At 42.5% G+C, this 23296-nt stretch overlaps 1 protein-coding gene across 3 annotated transcripts in view; it reads right to left on the bottom strand.

Moving 5' to 3' along the window:
• Positions 1–288: 288 nt before the first annotated feature.
• LOC124596277 (very-long-chain (3R)-3-hydroxyacyl-CoA dehydratase 2) overlaps positions 289–23296 on the bottom strand; it is a 71994-nt gene continuing 48986 nt past the window's right edge. For all 3 annotated transcript variants that reach the window (XM_047135356.1, XM_047135355.1, XM_047135357.1), the window contains one exon: positions 289–514. In XM_047135356.1, the coding sequence (XP_046991312.1) occupies positions 435–514 (80 nt within the window). In that variant the 3' untranslated portion in view covers positions 289–434. The remainder of the gene's footprint in view (positions 515–23296) is intronic.

Genomic DNA, 23296 nt, shown 5'->3' with positions numbered 1-23296 from the left:
GATCTGGCATGGAAATACATGAAAAATATCAATGTTTCTCCAAACATGGCAGCAATGAAAAACTTGGAACTGCCATATATTAAATTTAAACTCATAAATGCCATGAATGAGTCTACACTGTCTCCTTATATTATTTCAAAAATGGAAAATATTGCATTGCTATACAAATGAAGTAGGCAAACGATATCTAAAAGCACAACTTTAGAGTGGTATTATGGTATAGTGTGTGTTCAGACTGAAGAGGGCTTTAAAAGTACTGTGTGAATAATTCAGCCACAAAAACAAAGATTATAGTTTTACAACAGTTTTTATTTTTAGAACATCAATATAAAATATGTATAAAACAAGATTCTCTTACAAACCATACATATATATATTCCTTTGCCTTCAACACAATTATTGTCTTATTCAAACACCCTTTTCTCTCCCTTTATTTATTTTTCCTTCTTGGTGGAAGGACTTCCTAAAAACTTCCTTCTTTGAGAAACCATATGCAGGAACAATTGTGGGAATACTGCAAGCAAATGAAACTTTATGTTAAAGTGCTTATAAAATGTCATAAACTAAATGACACAAACATGTAAGTTTTATAATTTTTAATTCTATTAAAAAGTCTGTAAGAAGTAAAGTAGAAATCCACCCCAATGTTGCTTTTAGTGTGTGTGCACTTCTGAATTTCTAATGTGATACCTATGTCACCTCACAGACAAAGTGTTAAAATAAATAAATAAAGGTTCAGAGGTACAATAGGTAGTCTTGGTGACATGGGAATAGCCTTGAGTTATGGACAATATGCTGTGTATGAGGTAGCAACCAAAGTAAGGAATTGCAACTGTCAAATTGCACAAATCATGTGAAGGATGATTTGGCCTGAACAAATATATAATAAGTATGAGAACAAATATGCGGTATGCTGTGAGGGTATTCATCTCAGTTCTTAGAATTGTCTCATTTTAACTGTATATCTGGCCTAGAACAAGAGTTGGTTAGGAAGACACACAAGGTGATAGTAAGTCAAGTGGAGTCAGTTTCACTTTGGCCTATTCATAATCAAAAGCACATTTAGGGTGTCTTTACTAATACAAACTAGAATTGTTATGAAATATACAGCAAATGTTCAGTGCATCATATATTAAGTGTTTCCATTTGTGGATGGCATGTGGATAGGAAAGCATTTATTTAATTTTAGTATCCCCCCCCCCCCAACAGTGTCAGCTTTTTTCTCCCAAGTGTCTGCCAATACTGATTTATAAGAAACGATAAGTTAAACAAACACATGATCATCTGTGCTGTCAACGTACGTGTGTGTGTGTGTGTGTGTGTGTGTGTGTGTGTGTGTGTGTTAGTCTAATCTTACGTCAATTTCACAATCTGAGCAATATTCCACTCTGAAAACTTTGTTAGCCTTCAGACAAATTCTTTTTCTGTATTGTAACTTGAAACAGATATGTCCTTAAGCTAACCACATTTCCAGTCTCTTTTGTGTGTCTATCTGTGACTCAATATTTCTATTATTCTACATCTACATCGATACTCCGCAAGCCACCCAACGGTGTGTGGCGGAGGGCACTTTACGTGCCACTGTCATTACCTCCCTTTCCTGTTCCAGTCGCGTATGGTTCGCGGGAAGAACGACTGTCTGAAAGCCTCCGTGCGCGCTCTAATCTCTCTAATTTTACATTCGTGATCTCCTCGGGAGGTATAAGTAGGGGGAAGCAATCATCCAGAAACGCACCCTCTCGAAACCTGGCGAGCAAGCTACACCGCGATGCAGAGCGCCTCTCTTACAGAGTCTGCCACTTGAGTTTATTAAACATCTCCGTAACGCTATCACGGTTACCAAATAACCCTGTGACGAAACGCGCCGCTCTTCTTTGGATCTTCTCTATCTCCTCCGTCAGATCGATCTGGTACGGATCCCACACTGATGAGCAATACTCAAGTATAGGTCGAACAAGTGTTTTGTAAGCCACCTCCTTTGTTGATGGACTACATTTTCTAAGCACTCTCCCAATGAATCTCAACCTGGTACCCGCCTTACCAACAATGAGTTGTTACTTTTTCTCCCAAATTATTTACATTCTTCTCACATCTTCCATGCCATATTAATACTCTGTTATGCAACACACAACCATTTCATAAGCAGTCTTGTTCAGAGATGAACTGCACTTTTCGATCTAATACATCTGCTGTGTGCGTAACCCAATATATGTTCATTCTCTTTTGCATGCTGAGGCATTCCCATTTGAATTGAACTTTGTGCCCAATATTTAACTTTCTTTAATCTTGCTGTCATGCCACAAAATGTGTATTTACTTCAGTTCAAAATCATATCATTCTATACATTTACAGCTGTTTACCAGTCTTTACACAATGCTGAAATATTGTAAAAGCCAGGTTAATAGTGCACTTTTCCTCAGAATAGTCTCCCATAAACAATTATGTGGTCTTCAAAAATTCTGACAACTGTTTAATAGTAGATATAAACAGTAATGCAGACTGGTCTGAGTCACACTCAAAATTGAGGAGCATTTTTTCAAATCTCAATAAATACAACAGGTACAGTTTTGCATAAAATGAGTTTTCCTGTTTTTGCCTAGATAGATATGTTTGAGCATTTGAATTTTTACACAACTACTACATCTCACTGACATTATTAAAAGTGTTGTAATGAAATACAAACAATAATGATAGAAATACAGTGGCATAATAAAATAACAGCAGTGATAACTATCTTCAGGTAGTTGTTTAGCTTGTCAATACTACATGAAGTATGAAATAAATTACACAAAAGTATTGCATGTTACAGTCACAGTGTTATTGTCAAGTTTTCCCTCTTACATTTATATGTTCCCTGTGTAGGACATCTTTGTAAAATTCCTTTGCATCCTCTGGAATTTCAAAATACTTTAGCAAGGCAGAAACATCTTTCTTCTTTTCTTTGCTTACCATATTTTGTTTTGGTAAAAGGGTGGAGGGTGGATGGTAGTACTGTTTTATGCATGATTTCTTTCATTTCAGGATGTCAACTTGTACTGGATCTCCGAAGAATGTAGCACTTAGTGACACATTAACAATTTTCTTTGTTTTCCTGTATGAGATGACATGCTGGCTGTTCATTTAGAATAACAGTTTGGCTTTTAGTACTCTCTGTGCACTATCTTTAAGATTTTTAACACAGTCCAGTCTGTATTTAGAACTTTGATGGTACCATGCTCTTCTAAAATACTGTAATATTCTTTAGAAGACCAGATGCTTTCTTTTTTTCTGTAAGACTTCTCAATTCTACCAAACACACTGTCTGTAGACATGTAGCTAAAGCCATGAACCAGGAAGAAGAGATGAATGTTATTGAATTTTGAGCTGTTTTCCAAAAATTCTGTAAGCATCACTATCACACAGCTGTTTTTACTTTGGCTGCTGCAAGAATCTGAGAACAGGTGTATAGTATTGGTGCCATCAACTGGTATTTTTCATCTAAGTCAGAAAGAAAGTCCAGCAAAGCCAAAGCAACTTCACTGCATCCTTTTGAAGATTCTGTCTCCAGCCAGGTGTAGAAAATAATGATTTCACTTTTTTGCTTCTTAGTATGGATTGTGTAACTGTACTTGTCCAACATAGAAAACCTCACTAATTAATAGTCTTGGAATAGCTTTTGTTGCACATCAAAGCATATCTTAATGAAACTATCATCATCTTCCTTCTTTATATCAAAAAATGGTTTTGCACAAATTTTATGTAATCTATGTCTAGTTTGTAGTTGATTCTTCTTCTGCAGACATGTTTCAGCTTTTATTTTCATTAAACCAAACTAACAAGTGGAACAAGTATTGGAATGAGGTGTCCTGAATAGTGGGTTGAAATGTTTGTCAAATATATGCTCGTATTTTGAAAAGGAACACTGTTTCAGTCCAAATTTTTTCAGAACCTCTTGAACATTTTATTGACTGTGAGATCTGAAGGCAAATAACCTCTCATAGACTTCCCCCTTTCATGGTGGCTGTCTCTGCATTTATATATTTTTTTCATATCATTCTCAAAGGCAATAGTTACCTCCTTATGATCCTTTCCTGTTCTATAGCTCCCCGTCCTTTGTTGGCAATATTCTTTCTTCATGGAACCTGATTATTGGATAGTATAACCTATCCTCTGACAAGCCAGGTACTCCTTGGAATATGGCACCACCAACAGGCACTACTTCACTCCTCCTTTCTCTGACGGTATACTTGAGTGTCACTGCTTTTTTTCCTTTCTGGGAGTCCACTACTCTGCACTGAGGTGGAGAAATATTAATAAATCTTAACAGAAACTTATCTTGATCCATTTTATTCAATGATGTTATGTGACAATGAAAGTGGAAAATATCTTCATAGCAGAGTTCAGAAGCTTTGTATTCTTTCATTTCTGTAGCTTTAGAAGGCAAAACATGAAGTCCATGATCACATTTAATAATAAGTTCATTTTTACATTCTTCTTTGCATTTTAGGTTGATGTAAGCTTTTCTTGAATTGGGATTTTCTCGCATCAGAACATTCTTTAACCTGTATGTCATTTTCAGAATCATCCACTCTACCTGCTATACTTCTTTGGAGGTGTACACGTGAGCATTGAGTGGACACTTGTGTAAAAGTAAGCTACAGGTGTTCTAATGGCAATGAAATCTGGTTGCAACACTATTCTCGCCAGTAAATATTGTTACAACAATGAGTAACGTCAATTAATGCAACCAATATATGCCATTATTGTTCACTGTTTTCTGCGGAAACAGAGCCAAGACAAGAGAGAGTAATTATTTTGCATTTCTTGACTGTTGCTGTAACTGTAAGAATGCATATATCATGTTTTGCTAAAAACTTGTTATTTGAAGTGTTCATATACACGGCAGTAGTCGACTTTTGCAAAAACTTGGTTCAGGAGTTGATGTGAAAGGTCAATATCATACCTAACTCAACTTTAAAATTTTTTTTTGCATAAATCAAGTTCTGAAAAAATGCTCCTCAGTTTATTTGCAAATAAGCATTTTTTTAGTCGTATCTGCCAAGAAATCTTCTTTCCAACAAGCCATTTACTTTTGTCTGTTTTTCAATAACAAGTCTTTCTAGATCGACAATGTGAACATTTTTTCCCTCTACACATATGTACTTAAGCACTGAATGAAAAACTTTTCAAAATTTGAGAGCATAGGGCCAACCTTGTTATCTTAAGTGTGCAATACATATGAAATTATATGTAAATATCATTCACTCAATATTTTTTGGAACCTTTCCTCGGAGCTGTGCAGAAGAAAAGCAATAAAGAAATACCTCCTGTCATTTATGTCCATATTATTTTAGTACTACGGCAACATTCATTTGTGTACTTCTACACTCATTTCTTTTTGAAAATTCAATTTTCCAATAGTATTTGTGATTATTTTTTAAATCTTGTAACAGTAATTTGTTATGATAATTAGTAGATTAGAATTTTTTGCAGTAGGACAGTTTCTGAGCTGTAATTCTCTAGTAAATATATACTGTTATTTCAAGGCATTATGCTTTACCAAAAACTGTGATAATCTTTTTAATTCGAGGTAGAGGAAAGTATTTTACTGTACCACACATCTTTACTTTCCCTTTTGCCAACAAAAAATTGTTTCTAAAACCAAGACAACTTAATATAAACAAAAAAGTAAAAATAATTTTCTGCTGCTGCTGGAAGCAATTTCCATTCTCTCATACCACAACCCTTTTCCACAAACACTACAGACCCACTTTGTCAAAATTGTGCTGCACACAGTGAAAAACTGATAAAGTTTTTACCTCCATGACTTCATAGTTGGTGTTTCTTAGTCAGCAACACACATTATTTCTCAATATTCCTTGGGTGACAGAAAATCACTACATACAGCTACATGTGTAAAGGAGGTAAAACTAAAACTGTATTCAGCGTAGTTCAGTGGAACAAGCTACGTCTCCTATCATGAATGGAGCAATGCACCATGAGGACTCACTTCAATCTGTCAACATGGATCCAACGGTCATCTAAGTTTCAAGTGTGAGCATTGTCACTTAACAGCAAGAAGGACTGCCAATATGGAAAGTTGTCAGTGAACTGGTGTACACTGCAGTGATGTCATGCCAACATTCAACCACAACTGTGAGACATAAAACATTGAAAATCTGCCTCTTAGTGGTCACCAGCAGTCAGAAACAACCAGGCAATAACCACTACCTACAAATTGTGGCTCTTACATAACCTGATGAGAATGCAACAGAACTGCAGGTGGTCTTTTTGGAGGCAACTAGAAGGGATGTGTCTATCCAAACAGTACACAACCATCTACACAAAGCGATTTCACTTCTTGAGTATACACTGCAAACAACAGAAGAAACTACGCAGCAGCATCATGTGTTAAAAATGTAGGCAAGGGAACAACTGAAATAAAGCCAGGTTCTATGGTGTTGGGTTCTCTTTACTGATAAGTGCAGGATTTATCCAATGATCATCAAAGACTGTGGAAGCAGCTAGGTACCAACATATGTTTCAGGTACGCAGTCCCTTAGCTATGTATGAGTACTATCTTAAATTAGCATCACACACACACACACACACACACACACACGGCTACTGTTTAGGGTCTCTCTGACCCAACTGCGAGCTCTGTTCATTCGTCTGATGCGGACAGCAATCTGGGGTGGGTAATGAGTTTAACAAGGAGGCATGGGTCAGGTGAGGGACGATTATCAGAGTAGCAAACAGGAAAGATGATGTGCTGCTATGGAGTGACATGATAGAAATGCTTGGTGCAGTGCCGGGAGGTTGTACTATAGAAGGGGATAGGAGAGACATAGAAAAGGGGAAAGACTAGTAAGTGCAAGGAGGAAAGGAAGGCATTTGTAGTTCTGGAGCAGGAGCAGGGAAGGGGGTGAAGGACAGGCACTAGTGAAAGTTGAGGCCAGGGGGTTTATGAGAATGAAGTTCCCACCTACGCAGTTCAGAAAAGCTGGTGTTGGTAGGAAGGATCCCGATGGCACAGGCTGTGATGCAGTCACTGAAGTGAAACACATCATGCTTGGCAGCATGTTCAGCAACTGGATGGTCCAGCTGTCACTTGACCACAGTTTGGTTGTGGCCATTCACGCAGACAGAGAGCCTGTTAGCTGTTATCTCCAAATAGAAAGTGGCACAGTGGGTGCAGCTTAGTTTTTGTACATCACATGGCTGCTTTCACAGGTAGCCTTGCATTGAATGGGGTAAGAGATGCCTCTGACAGGATTGGAGTATGTGGTGGTGGGAGGACGTATTGGACAGGTTCTACTTTTAGGTCCATTTCAGGGATATGAGCGATGAGGCTAGGGGCTGGGACCAGGGTTAGTGTAGGGATGGACATTCCTCATTTCAGGAAACAATGAGAGGTAGCCAAAACCCTGCTGGAGAATGTGATTCAGTTGCTCCAGTCTTGAGTGGTTCTGAGTCTACATCTACATGTATACTCTGCAAACCATGATGAGGTGCATAGCAGAGGGTACACCACTTTGTACAAGTTATTAGGGTTTCTTCCCATTCCATTCAAGTATGGAGCGGGGGGAAGACTGACAGACAGACTGTCTCTGCACAAGCAATAATTGTTTTAATCTTATCCTTAAAAATCCTATGCGAGTGCCCCATAGGGGGTTGTAGTAATTCGTAATGTCATCATTTGAAGCTGGTTCTTGAAACTTTGTTAATAGACTTTCTCAGGACATTTTATGTCTATATTCGAGAGTATGCCAGTTCAGTTCCTTCAGTATCTCTATGACACTCTCCCACGGATCAAACATACCTGTAACCATTTGTGCTGCCCTTCTGTATATACATTCAACATCACCTGTTTATCCTATCTGGTACAGGTCCACCCAGATACTTGAGCGATATTCTAAAGCAAGTGCACAAGTGATTTGTAAGCAATCTCCTTTGTAGACTGACTGCACTTCCCCAGTATTCTAGCAATAAACCAATGTCTACCACCCACTTTACCTACAACTGAGACTATGTGATTGTTCCATTTCATATCTCACCCAGGTATTTGAATGAGCTGGTTGTTTCCAACAGTGACTGGTGTTATAGGATACTATGTTTTTTTTTTTAAATTTTTTTTTAAGTGCACAATTTTACATTTCTGAACATTTAAAGCAAGTTACCAATCTTTGCACCACTTTGAAATCTTAAGTTCTGACTCAATATTTATGTAGCTTCTTTCAGACAGTACTTCATCATCAGTTACAAAAAGTCAGTTACTACCAGTACTGCCTGCAACGTCATTAATATATAACATGAACAACAAGAGCCTCAACACACTTCCCTGGACAACACCTGCAGTCACTTCTACATCTGATGATAACTCTCCAACCAAGATAACATGCTGTGTCCTCCCTACCACAAAAGTCCTCAATCCAGTCACAAATTTCACTTGATACCCCATATGATAATATTTTTGACAGTAAGCTTATGTGTGTATTGAGTCTAATGCTTTTCAGAAATCAAGAAATTCTGCATCTGCCTGACTGCCTTGATCCAAAGCTTTCAGTATATCTTGTGAGAAAGGTGCGAGCTGGGTTTCACATGACCAATGTTTTCGGAATCCATGCTGTTTGGAATTGAGAAGATTAGTCTGTCCAAGGTACCTCATTATGTTTGAGCTCAGAATATGTTCTAAAATTCTACAACAAATAAATGTCAACAATACTGGATGGTAGTTTTATGAATCACTTCTACTACCCTTCTTGTAGAAAAGTGTGACCTGTGCTTTTAAGAACTGGGCACAGTTTTTTGTTCAAGGTATATATGATAGATTATAGTTGGAAAAGGGGATAACTCAGCTGCAAATTCTGTACAGAATCTGATAGGGATTCCTTTGGGCTGTGGAGCTTAATTCAATTTTAACGATTTCAGCTGTTTCTCAACACTACTCAGTTCATTCACCTTTTCAGATGGGACAGATCTCTTGCTGAGTCACAAATATGCACAACAAAAAGACTGTCACAGATAAGCTTTCAGCCAGCAAGGCCTTTGAGAAAAAAAAAACCACACACACACACACACACACAGACTGCAGTCTCTGGCAACTGAAGCCATAATGTGAGCAGCAGCACCAGTGCATGATAGGAGTGGTGACTGGGTGGGGGTAAGGAGGAGGCTGGGGTGGGGAGGGGGAAGGGGGAGAGGGGTAGTAGGGTAAGGGTGGGGGACAGTGAAATGCTGCTGGGGAGGTGTAAGACTTTTAATTTTACTGATGAGTCGCAGGATTTTGCCCACTGGACTTAGAATAGCTTTCTGTTGCCCTCCCAATCTCTGCAATATTCTTGTCAAACCCTATGCTTCTTCTGCACCTATCTCCCTAACCTATGGCTTCAATCCCTGTGACTATCCGCACTGCAAGACTTGCCCTATGCAACCTCCTACCACCACCTACAATAGCCCTATAACTGGCAAAACACATACTATCAAAGGGAGAGCCACCTGCAAAACGACATGTCATGTAAACACTGTTCACAGCCTTCTACATCTGCATGACTACCACCAAATTATCAATTATGATGAATGGGCACAGGCAGAGGGTATATACTGGCAACGCACAATATCCTGTTGCGGAGCATGCTCTACAACGTGACATTCATGACCTTGGCGCCTGTTTCACCACACGTGCCATCTGGGTTCTTTCCCCAGACACCAGTTTCTCAGAACTCCGCAGGTGGGAACTAGCACTATGACATGTCTTTGGTTCTCGCCACCCACCAGATCTTAATTTACATTAATTTCTTCCATCTCAACTTATCTTCATTGTAACTACTCTTTGCTTCGCCCCATTTTAGTTTTCTACGTCTTTTATTGTCTTTCCTTCTATTTTTCACCATCCCCTCCCACCTCTATTACGTACAATGCACTTAGCTTCTGACTCTTATTAAGTTGTGCATGATGTTTTAGTAGTAATCTCTGTCTTGTGTATTATCCTGTCGTCCACCTTTAAGCTCTCAGGTTTTCAAATATCATCCGATGCAGTTCCCAACAATCAGTCTTTCCTTCTCATCCCGTATGGTAAGTCTCCCCTGATCTGCAGTTCTGGGTGACTTTCCCAAAATCTACGCTTTTTCCTAGACCTCTGCAGTCCTTTTCCTTCACCCTTCTTCCTTCCCCTTCAACCCTTCTGCCTGAAGAAGGAGCCACTGGCTCCGAAAGCTTCCCAATCACAACAGTCTTTTTTTGTGTGTTCTGACACCACTTGGTGAGTAGATTCTTTATCTACTCAATCAAATAATTTGACTGAATATAAAGATTTTTCTCCTTTTTTTAGTTGTCCTTTGTACTTTCATAATCATTGTTGCCACAACCACGTCCTGGTCACTGATACCAGTTTCAATGTAGAAATCCAAAGAGGTAAGGTCTATTTGTGGCCATTAGATCCAATATATTCTCATTATGAGTGGTGTTACTATCTATTCTAGGCAGTTTCCAGAGAAGGCATTTAGTAATATTCCACAGGATGTCTTATAATGCCCACCAATAACAAAATTGTAATTTTCCCAATTAATTGTTGGATGATTAAAGTCTCCTCCGATGATTACAGTATGACTGCGGCACTTATGTACAAGTTAACTGAGGTTACCCCTGAAGTTTTCTGTTACATCAGGAGATGAGCTGGTGAGCAATAGAAGGATCCAATTATCACTTTATGCCCACCTCTGATACTGAATCTTGCCCCAAACAATCTCTAATGTTGCTTCAATTTCTGTCTTGGTGGAGTTGAGTTTCTTCTTGTCTACTGCAACAAATACACCATCACCGTTTCTCATTTGTATACCCTTTCGAAATGCACTCAAAAGTCTCACTGTTATCAATTTCAGGTTTCAATGAATCATATGTGGTGTGCTCCTCGGTGTCTGACAATGGGTATGTGGGAGATGGTAGATGACTGAACAGACAAGAGACAGGAGATCTGTTTCTGGATCAAGGTTGGGAGGGTAATTTCACCCTGTTAAGGCCTCAGTGAGACTTTTGGCAAATTTGGACATGGACTGCCCTTCACTATAGATGTGATAATCATGGGTGGCTGAAACGGGTTGCAGCTGTGGAGGTACTGTTGGTGGTTGGCAGGTTAGGTGTGGACAGAGGTACTGATGTAGCCATTTTTGAGATGAGGTCAATATTGAGGAAGGTGGCTTGTAGAGGTTGAGCAGGACCAGATGAAGTGAATGGGGGAGAAGGTGTTGAGGTTCTGGAGGAATGCAGTGCTTTCACCCTCAGTCCAAATCATGTAGAAGCCATAAATGAATCTGAACCAGGTGAGGAGTTTGGGATACTATGTGGTTAAGGATTCCTCTAGATTACCCATGAATAGGGTGGTGCCACATAGGTGCCCATTGCTGTATCATGAATTTGTCTGTACAGTGTACCATTAAAGGATAAGTAATTGTTTTTAAATATGTAGGAGTTGTTGGTTTGGAGTCAGCTGGGCCACTGGGAAAGGTAGTGTTCAATAGTGGCAAGGCCATGGGCATTGGGAATGTTGGTGTAAAGGGATGTGGTGTCAACAGTGATGAGTAGGGCGTCAGGTATTAAAGGAACAGGAACTATGGAGAGCTGATGGGGAAATGATTGGTATATTTTATATGGGAGGTAATAGGCGAAGGTGCTGGTCCACGAAACAGATATTCTGTAAGTAAGGGGCCACAATGGGGTGTCCTGGGTAGTTGAGATTATGGATTTGAGGATCCATGCAGAAGGTAGGAGTTTGGGAATCAGTGGGAGTGAGAGAGAGAGAGAGAGAGAGAGAGAGAGAGAGAGAGAGAGAGAGAGAGAGAGAGAGAGAGGTGATGAGGCCTTTGTTGGCATGTAGGATTATAAGTTCGTGTTCAGTTTTTAGGCTGGAGGTGCAGATGTAAGGCTAGTGTTCATGTTCAGGGATTTGGGTAACGATAGTAAGGCAAGGTTCAATGTTAAAAAAATCTGGAAAGTTAACAAGGGATGATTTGGGGGCAATGGGGATGGATCATGGTTTGATGGAGGAATGAACTGAGTCAGGCAAGTTTCAATATTGGTTTTGGATTGAAACTGACTGGCTGCATTGGTGAGAAAACGTGTTACCATAGTAGGGACCGGGAGAAGGAGAGAAGGTCTTTAAGTCCAGGATGTCTGAATTTGGTATTGGGGCAAAGGGCAAGGCCTTTGGAAAGGACTGACACATCTGTAGGACTGAGGCTTTTGCAGGATTGGTTCATGACAGTGTTTTGCGTTTGTTTAGGTTCGGATACTGTATGGTGGTGGGAGGGAGTTTCTGAGGGTGTGGTAAATGGACTAAGTCTGTAAGACAGGATATCGGGGGTTGGGGGGGGGGGGGGGGAGGGGAGAGGCAGTGGGAGTTTTTGTAGAGCTGGTGGACATAGGTAATGCAAGTTGGGAAACTCATCAGGTTGGAGAGTTTTTACAGGCTGCATTGTGCATGCTGCTCTAGTTCCTGGAGAATGAAAGTTTCAATCTGGAAGATGGGATGTAGGAATTTGGGAGTGTAGAATAGGAGAATTTTATGGATGGAGAAGAAATACTGCAAGGAGGTTAGGGCCTGATACATATGGTTTTGCAGGACTATTGTGGTGAGGGCTACAGACTGACTGAATCTAACTGATAGAGGTCATTGTGGGAGGAGTGTTCTCAGCCAGCAACTGATAATTTGATTGTCAGGCCATTTGTGGGGATTCCGTGAGCTAGGAAACAATACAAGAACAGAATGTGGGACTGTATTCTAGCTGGGAATAGGGAAACTTTTCTGTATTGGTGCACATGCAACGACCAAGGATCCATAATTAAGGATTAAAAAATACATAAAAATGCGAGGAAAGACAAGAGCATAAAAAGCTGAAATGGATCAAATATGGGTGAAAAAAGGTGAGATCTGAGGGGGCAGAGCCGATGGCGAAAGATGAAAATGAACAAAATCAACAAGAAAACACAACACATCAACATGAAAAATAAATAAAATGACTACAATAGTGGGCTGTAGATCGTACAACTGATATATGTGAAGAAAGGGGGCATCAGGTGTAACTGGAGTGAGTGTGGTGGGTATTTTCTCCTTCTGAGGAAAGACTTTTTGTCCAAAAGCTGTAAGTTTAGCAGTCTTTTCATTGTGTCTGTCTGTGACTCAATGCGTCCTCTATGGTTAGTAGCAATCTATCCGTAAATTAATTTTGTCTTGCATTAGGTGGAAATTCTCTTACAAGTAGTGAGTGAAGTATAGGGCTGGTATCTCTGATGCCTCTCACACTATCAGGGGTAATTTGAGGGCTATGCTGTATTGTGACTGGATCCTCCAGCTTGCTGTCCAGCACATCAGACAACATTTCGGAGTGCATTTGTCATTCAAGATGATAATTCTCAAGACTATATCTCCCACATTATGAACACCTGCCTCCAGGAGGCAGAAATCAGCCATATGAAAAATCTGCAGTAATAATCCAAGTGTGTTAACAATGGACAAGATGGAGCAACAACGTATGGAACGTAGCCTAGCTGCAGGTTTATATTTGAAAGATGTACACTTTCAAATTGATTGCCTTTCTTCTTATTTCACAGTAAAGTTACTTTTTTCCATAAAACTAAATCTTTAACTCCCTATTCTCCTTGAATTTAAGCCCACACACATTTGTCATATATCCAAGTGATGCAAAACCTTTTGAGTTGTGCACTTAAGTTAATTTATGACAATTGTTTGAAAAGGACAGATCGCTGCTTACCACATAGGGGAGCACTGAGTCACAGACAGCTGTACAATTTAGCTTTTGGTTACAAGGCCTCCTCCTGAACTAAAAAAAAAAAAAAAAAAGAATCCTATACAACACACACACACACACACACAAAAGACACTGTCTCTGACTCACATCTGCACCTGATGGAAGCAGAAAACCATTGGTGGGGGTAGGTAGGCAGCATGGGGTGGTGAAGGCGGGAGAAAGCAGCATTGGGTGGAGGAAGGTGTAACACAGCTTGTGGTAGCATACAAGAATGTGGTGGGGACAGGGTAGGGCTGCTAGGTGTAGTTGGAAGATTTGGGGGGGGGAGGGATAGTGGGAAAGAACAGAAGTAGAGAAGGGGAAAAGGTCTAGGGGATGTGTTGTGATGGAATAGAAGCCTGTGTTGTGCTGGAGTGGGAGCAGGAAGGGGATAGGCAGGTTGAGAACAGGGACTAGCAAAGGTTGAGGCCAAGGGGGTTACGGGAACATAGGATACATTGCAGGGAGAGATCTTACCTGCGCAGTTCATAAAAGCTGGTGTTGATAGCAAGTGCTGAAGTGAAGCACGTGATGTTGGGCACCATATTCACTGACTGGATGGATCAGTTGTCTCTTGGTCACAGTTTGTCAGTGGCCATTCATGCGGACAGACAACTTATTAGTCATCATATCCACGTAGAAAGTAGCGCGTTGGTTGCCGCTTAGTTTATAAATCACATGACTGCTTTTACAGGTAGCTTTGCCTTTGATGGAACAGGAGATGTCTCTGACCAGACTAGAGTAGGTGGTAGTGGGAGGATGTGCAGGACAGATATTGCATCTAGGTCTATTGCAGGGATATGAGCAATGAGATAAGAGTTTGGGGGCAAGAGAGGAGTAGGGATGGACAAAGATATTGTATAGTTTGGTGAGTGGTGGAATACTATTGTGGGAGGGGTGGGAAGGACAGTGAGTAGGCTAGTCCTTGTTTCAGGGCACAACAAGAGGTAGGTGAAACCTTGGGATTATGGGAAGTGGTAGGTGACTGGAGAGACAAAGTGTGAGAGATCTGTTTTTGTGCAAGTTTGGATGGGTGATTTTGTCTGTGAATGTCTCATTAAGACCCTTGGTATATCTGGAGAGGGACTGCTCGTCACTGTAGATGAATAACTTGGCTGTATGGAAGAGACTTCTCAGTATAGAGTGGCTGGCAGATTTCCACAGTTCCTGTTCCTTTACCACACAGTGGCCTGCTCATAATTGTTGATGCCACCTACCTTTAAACTACCATCCCCAATGTCCATGGCCTCACTGCTACTGAATACTACCTTTCTCCATGCCCGACTGACTCCAAACCTAAAACCTTTTTCCTAGTCACCACAATCAGCTATATCTTCACCTGCAATTACTTCTCCTTTGAAAACAACACTTACAAAGAAATCTGTGGTACAGCAAAGTGGACCCCATGACACCACCTATGGTAACCTATTCAAGGGCCTTCCAGAGGAATCCTTCATAACCATCCAAGTCCTCAACTAGTTCAGATTCAATGATGATATCTTTGTCATCTGGATTGAGGGTGAGGATACTGTTGTAACCATGTAGTGAGAGCATGCATTGTAAAACAGTGTGTGATATAAGTGCCTCCATGGTGGCCTAGAGAGGTAGCTCACACTCTGGACAGATGGCACAGTAAGCACTGTACCAAATGCACAATGGCGCAATAAAAGCCCATCAAGCCGGGCCCTCAGCCTCACTTACGTTTATGAAGCTGGTATCTGTAAAGGTAACCTTTGGTGATCTTGCAGCTCTTGAAGAATGAAACTATAATGAATCCAGACCTTTAGCTACTTACAGGCATTGATAATTATCAACAGTGACAGTTGAAAAATGTGTGCCCTGACCAGGACTCAAACCCGGGATCTCCTGCTTCCTTGGTAGATGCTCTATCCAACTGAGCCACTGAGGACACAGATGATAGTGCGACTGCAGGGACTTATCTTGGCCACGCTCCCCGTGAGACCCACACTTTCCAACTTTCTGTCCACACACTACATTTGTAGAGCCCCTGCCCAACATACTACTCGCGGCAGTCAATCTACCAATTCCCGTAAGAGTGAGTGCATCCGCATTGAAGAAGTTCATTGGCCGGCAAGTTTTATCTACATGAAGATGGTATCTGTTCTCTTGGACAGGAGATCCCAGGTTTGAGTCCCGGTCGTGACACACATTTTTCAACTGTCCCCGCTGATATTTATCAAAGCCTGTAAGCAGCTAAAGGTCTGGATTCATTACAATTTCACTTATGTTTACCTGCTTTTTGTAATGCTCACTTATGAGACTGTTTATTGATTTGTTCTATAGTTATGAGACTTTGTACTGTTCCATACTTAATATGGTGTTACTGTGGATCTTTTCATGTGGAAGAAGAATAAAACTTGGTTCGTATTACTTCTCATATTGCGCACGTACAGTGTTACAACATACTTGGCAAAAAGTGCAGTATTATTGGAAGAAATTCTTCATCTCTTGTTGAACAGCAGCAAGCTTTAACCAACCAGTATAAGGCTCTCTCCGTGCCAATAAACAATTTGGCAGCCTCACTGAAGTACCAGGTTCCACTGCCATCAATCCCCCTTATGATGATTCTTCAGAAGATTGAGACACACATTAAAAATGCCTTCAGCAAACATTTTCAAGCTTTTTGAGCTACCAACTCCAATCCATGGGGGCTTTAATATTATCATGGATTTCTCTTCATGTTTATCACCTTTTGTGGCAGCTAGCTCCTATTCATGAACCTGTCAGTATCTCTTTTGATGAAATGTGCCAGTTGCTCTCTAATTATCACTGCAAACATACACATGTTACTGCTGCTCACATTGAGTTCTACCACTGTCAAATCAGCAACATCAGTCATACAGAGCTTGGGCAGTAGAACTTCATGGGCTCAGCTATCATTGCCAGTTTGTTACTGAGGCCCACCAGGACTCATATGCTGATTTGACGGTTTGTGATGCTATAATATGCTTGTCCCCTGATAGGAAAGCTCGTGAACATGCTCGCTCACAGATGTTCTGAACATTGCTCAATATTTTGAAGTATTTAGGGCAGCAAGTAATCAGACACAGAACCATTGTGTGAAGTAGCCACCTTTGTTCCTCTCCCCCTCAGCCGCCGTCAGTTAGCTCATAAGGGCAAGATGATGATGCAGCTGTGTAACTGCAATGTCCATGCTGCATAGGGTCGCACCATTCTAAGCAGCAGCAGCAGATAGTATCACAACAATAGCTGCATGCTCCTCTACCATCATGCTCTTACGTTTTGTTCAATATTAATGGACAGTGTGCCCAAAGCTTTGGATGACGTACAACCATATTGTGTCTGAGTGCACCTCTCATCCTCCCTTCACCAAACATGAATATGGAGGTTAACACTGAAATGAGTGTGACGGATAAGGTATTAGAAATGCAAGGGGACACACGTCCCTCAGTCACTGTTGAATTCTCAAACTTATGTGGATCTGGGATTACTGGTATTGTCCCCCGTATCGTGTCGGTTGATGACAAATACCCATACAGGGACCGGTTTCTACTTTTGTAGTGTACAATGCAGCTGTTTGGCCTTTGACTTTTTCTAGTAGTGGATGATACCAACACTGGAAACTTATTTAGGTTAGCCACCTTCAAAATTTTTGGGTTCTCTATTTCCAATGAAGTGCATCTGGTATCGGATCAGGTTCCAAACCAACAACTGGATGTGCTCTGCTTAGACCTCCCTGTTTTTGGAGTGTTTAGATGTGCTACTGACTTCAAAGCTCACATTACAATGAAACCAGTGGAATGCCCCCCCCCCCTTTTTTTTTTTTTTTTTTTTTGCCACTCAGTCCCAGTAATGTTAGATGTGCAAGTCAAATTGGAACTAGATCAACTTAAGTCTTTGGGTGTTATCACTCCTGTCTCCTCTATCCAATGGTCTACTCCTTTGGAAATTGTCAAAAAATCGATGGCAAACTTAAGCTCTGTGGTGATTTTAAAGTGTCTGCAACTTCATATCTATTACTGACACCTATACCTTACCCCGTCCGGATGAGCTCTTAGCATGGCTTTCCAGTGGCCAATATTTTTCTGAAACAGACTTGTCAGAAGGCTACTTACAACTGCCTCTAGATGATGATTCCAAATGTGTCCTTGTAATGAATACCCCGTCAAGTTATATCAGTACCAGCAGCTGCCACTCAGCATGGCCAGCGCCCCTGCCATTTTCCCACGATTTTTGGAGCAGTTCATGGCCTCCACGTCTGGGTGTATTAAATACCTGGATAGTATTGTGGTCCCAGGTTTCTCAACAGCTGAACATTAGCAATACCTTCATGCCTTGTTCGCAGGCCACCGCTTTGAGGTGTAACTTGGACAAATCACAATGTTTTCAGCCATCTATCATCTGGCCTCAAACGTGTGCACCAGCATGTCAATGTCATTACAGCTTTGCTATGTCCTACCAGCAGTGTCAAAGAGTTGCAAGCCTTTCTTGGAAAGACTGTTTACTACCATGAATTTCTTCCTGGTGCAGCCATACTGGCCCAGCCACTTCACACTCTCTTACATAAAGATGTTCCTTTTCATTGGTATCCCACCTGCGAGTATGTTTCCCTTTTAAGGTCAAAATTACACTCGGCACCTTGCTTGGCTCCCTTCCAACCAGCCAACATCTTATTTTGGTCACAGATGCCTCGCACCGTGGACTTGGGGACATTCTCACCCACATGTGTGTGGACAATTCCGAACGCCCTACTGCATATGATTTCAAAACTCTGAATCATTCCCAAGAGCATTACTCCCATATAGAAAAAGAAGCCCTTGCCATTGTGTGCACACACCAAATATTTCTTGTTTTCCTATACAGTTTTAAGTTACATTTGATTACTCATCATAAACCTCTGTTTCTCCTTCCAGTGCTTCAGCATCTTTACCCGACAAAGCACCCCATTGCCTACAATACTGGGATCTGTTTTTGTCATGTTATAACTATGAGATCCATCTCCAATTCACAGCACAACACGCTAATGCAGAGGCCCTTTCTCAGATGCCAATTGGCCCTAAGCCAGTTTTGATCAGGATGAACTGTTGTGCTTCCATTTTGATGTCAAAGCCCAAAACACCGCGGATGGTTTTTCCATTACCAGTTCTCGGATTTCGTTGGCTACTGTGGCCAGTCCATCAGGGTGTCCAATTTGAGGGGGTGGGGGGGGGGGGGGAGGAGAAGGGCCAAACTGCGAGGTCATCGGTCCCTTGCTCACAGTAACATAATTACACAATGCACAATGGAAAGAAGAAAAGGAAGGAAATGTAGAGCACAATAACAAGAGAAAGGAAGAACTAGAAGAACGACAGAAGAACAACCAACACAACTATGGACAAAAACAGGAAAAGGAAACGGTAGAGAGAAGCAAGAAAAAGGTAGAAGGGAGAGTGGAGAACACAAAGAGACAAAGGACATGCTCTAAAACTTATATAGAATGATAAAACCCACAGTCGCATATAAAACGTAAAACTAAGTTAGAGCCCGTAGTAGGGTAGCCAAAGGAGGACAGCTCACCAAGATATGGGCCACGGTCAGCCAGGCACTGCACCAACACTTGGGTGGGTCATTATGGCGCAGGAGGTACCCGTGTGTCACCCAAGAATGGCCAATGTGGAACCACTAGAGAGCCACAGAGATCCTGCGAGAGGCCCGCATGGAGGACTGCCACACATTTGTAGTCTCCTTCATGGCACGCAGTTTGTTGTGCGTGCTGAGGATATGCCATTTCATCTCCCAAAGCTGCAAAACCTTGTGGCATAGTACTGAATGCAGATCAGCTGCAGAGAAGCCGATCTCCATAAGCAGTTTCCGAGTAGCCTGTTTGGCCAGCCAGTCGGCAAGTCCTTTGCCTGGGATTCTGACGTGACCTGAGGTCCAGACAAACACTACTGAACGACCGGACCATTCAAGGGCACAGATGGACTCCTGGATGGTCACTATCAAAAGATGGCGAGGGTAGCACTGGTCAAGAGCTTGTAGGCAGCTCAATGAGTCAGTACACAGAAGAAACACCTCCCCAGGGCATGAACAGATGTGCTCAAGAGCCCAAGATATAGCCACCAATTTAGCAGTGAAAACACTGCAGCCATCAGGCAAGGAACGCTGTTCAATATATCCTTCATGGACATACACGAAGACAACGTGAGCATCAGCCATCAAGTCGTCGACGTAAACCACTTCGTGGCCTCGGTACTTGACAAGAATCGAGAGGAAGTGGCAGCAGAGAGCCGCGGCATTAACTGAGTCCTTAGGGCCATGTGATACGTCCAGGCGAAGCTGCACCCTAAGTTTACGCTGTGGAGTTGTACGTGAATGGACCTCAAGTGTAGATGGTAAAGGCAAGGACTCCAGTTCAGAAAGAAGGGATCAGACATGAACTGCAATTGGAAGCCCTGACGTGGGCTGCCGATGTGGGAGATGAACCACCTTGTGTGGGAGAAGGAGACAATGAATCGGATGTGCAGGAGAACTACAAATGTGTGCTACATAACTGGCCAGCAGTTGTGCATGCCTAATCTTCAATGGAGGGACTTCGGCTTCCACAATGACGCTGGCCACTGCCCTCGTCCTAAGAGCTCCTGTCACTAGGCTAACACCACAATGGTGGACTGGGTCGGGTAAACACAATGCTGAGGGCATCGCCAACCATAAACCAGATTTCCATAGTCAAGGCGGGATTGAACAAGGGCTCTGTAGAGCTGCAGCAGCATAGAGTGATCTACACCCCAGTTGGTGTGGCTCAGGCAGTGGAGGGTATTGAGGTGCTGCCAGCACTTCTGCTTAAGCTGACGAAGGTGAGGAAGCCAAGTCAATTGGGCATCAAAAACCAGTCCTAAGAATCGATGTCTCCACTACAGTGAGTGGATTGTCATTAACATAAAGTTCTGGTTCTAGATGAACGGTACGACACCGACAGAAGTGAAAAACACCTGACTTCGCAGCCAAAAACTGGAAACCGTGGGCTAGAGCCCATGACTGCACCTTGTGGATTGCTCACTGTAGGCGCTACTCAACAATACCAGTACTGGTGGAGCAGTATGAAATGCAGAAGTCGTCTGCATACAGAGAAGGTGAGACAGACGGCCCTAAAGCTGCTGCTAGACCATTAATGACCACTAAAACTAGAGAGACATCAATACAGATCCCTGCGGGACCCCATTCTCCTGGATATTGGGGGAACTATGGGAGGCACCAACTTGTATGCGGAAAATATGAAGCGACAGGAAATTCTGGATAAAAATCAGGAGTGAGCCTTTGAGACCCCACTTGTATAATGTGGCAAGGATACGATGTCGCCAGGTCATGTCATATGCTTTTTGTACATAAAAAAGAGACGGCAACCAGGTGTTGGTATCTGGAAAAGGCTGTTCGGATGGCAGACTCTAGGGAGACAAGATTATCAGTGGCAGAGCAACCCTGGCACAAGCTGCCCAACACATGGAGCCAGTGGGCCACGTGACTCCAGGACCCAACCCAACTGCCGACACACCATATGTTGCAGCAGCTTACAAAGAATGTTGGTGAGGCTGGTGGGCCAATAGCTATCCACATCAAGTTGGTTTTTAGCGGGTTTGTGCGAAAGGCTGGGGGTAATTCTCCAATGCAGAGGCTCGAGCATAATGCTCAGTAAAGTGCTCAGCAATCGCGTTTGCATCGGTAGATAACACATCATTTATGTCAACACCGGGAACACCTGTTGGGGTCTGGTACCTGAAAACACATTTGATCTTTGCCCGGACTTGGAAAGGTGATGTATGGCACCCAACACTCCTGCTTCCGTCGTTTGATAAGTTGGCAAATGCGAGCATGGAGGTGTTTAAAGGCTATGAGGTGCTCCACGGAAGGGTGCCGCTTATGCCTCTGTAGAGCTCGCTGATGCTCCTTAATTGCTTCAGCAACTTCCAGCAACCACCAATGGACTGTCTTTCGCCAGGGGCACCCTAAATAGAGAGGGATCATGTTTTCTGCCACAGAAATGATTGTTGTTGTCACTTGCTCAACCATGATATCGATGTTCCTGTGTGGGGGGAGATTCAACGGTGACAGCAGAGGTGAAAGTTACCCAGTCCACCTTGTTTAAAGCCCATGTGGGCAGGCGTCTATGGGCTTGACGCTGGGGCAATGACAGGAAGATGGGGAAGTGGTTACTACCACACAGGTCATCATGTGCTCTCCAGTGGGTAGATGGGAGAAGTCCAGGGCAGCAGACTGAGAGATCAATGGCCGAATATGTGCCATGTGTGGGGGCCCCCGTATTTAAGAGGTAGAGGTCGAGTTGTGACAGTAAATTTTCGACATCTCTGCCTCAGCCAGTAAACACAATGCCACCCCACAAGGGGTTATGAGCATTAAAATCTCCCAAAAGTAGGAAAGGTTTAGGGAGTTGATCAATCAGTGCAGTTAATACATTCAGGTATATTACACCATCTGGAGGAAGATATACATTGCAGACAGTTATTTCCTGCGTTGTCCTTATTCTGACAGCCACAGCTTCACTACAGACTGAGTTTAGGACATAAACGCAAACTCCACCTGAAACTCGATTACAGTCGCTACAGTTCCTGTAGTATCCCTAATGACCGCAGAGGGCAGGGGTCTGCATTGCCGGGAACCAGGTTTCCTGGAGGGCAATGCAGAAAGCAGGTGTAAAGCTTACCAGTTGCTGTAGCTCAGCCAGGCAATGGAAAAAACCGCCGCAATTCCACTGGAGGATGATATCATCTTGAGACTGGGAAGGCATGAACCATTCAATGAAGCAGTTTGCACCTCAGGGTCACCTGCTGCCACCGACTTTTTGCCTGTGCAATCTATATCCATTTTGTCTGAGGGTCTGGCAAGATCTAGGTCCTCAGCGGACGCCAGAATCTCCACCTAATCTGCAGATGCAGAGCTTGGAGGCAGTGATGGTGTGGGTGCCACCGCAATTTCCTTGGTCTTGGGGGACCTTCTTTTTTGATTTCTCTCATTGTTCCTTGGGTTTCCCTGACTGGGAGGATTTCACTGATTCAGTCTCCAGGAATGAGGATGAGTGTGAAGCCCTGTGACCAGCTGCTTTTGGGCTCTTCAGCCACTGGCAGGTGTCATCTTTCCCACTAGCAGAAACCCGGGAAAGGAGTGGCCCAAAGGACCCCTTCCTAACGAGAGAAGCTGAAGAAGTTTTACGCTTCTCTGGCTTAGAAGTTAGGACAGACATAGGTGGTGCAGGAGCAACACAGACGGAAGTTCCCCCACCATCAAGGGGACAGGTGTAGTCTTCTGGCACAGAAAGGCGACCGGAGTTGGCGGAGCTGATGGGGCTAGAACTGTTGTGGTGGTGGCGTAAGACGATGTCACGCGTACTGGATGTAGGCATTCAAATTTCCTCTTAGCCTCAGTGTAGCTCAGTCGGTCCAAGGTCTTGCACTCCATGATGTTCCTTTCTTTCCGGATAATCCTTCAGTCTGGTGAGCAAGGTGAATGGTGCTCTCCACAGTTGCAACAGAAGGGAGGCG

The sequence above is a fragment of the Schistocerca americana genome, chromosome 2, assembly GCF_021461395.2.
Source record: "Schistocerca americana isolate TAMUIC-IGC-003095 chromosome 2, iqSchAmer2.1, whole genome shotgun sequence".
Classification (NCBI taxonomy): domain Eukaryota; kingdom Metazoa; phylum Arthropoda; class Insecta; order Orthoptera; family Acrididae; genus Schistocerca; species Schistocerca americana.
Note: the sequence above shows the minus strand (reverse complement) of the source record. Positions and strands in the feature narration are given on the sequence as shown.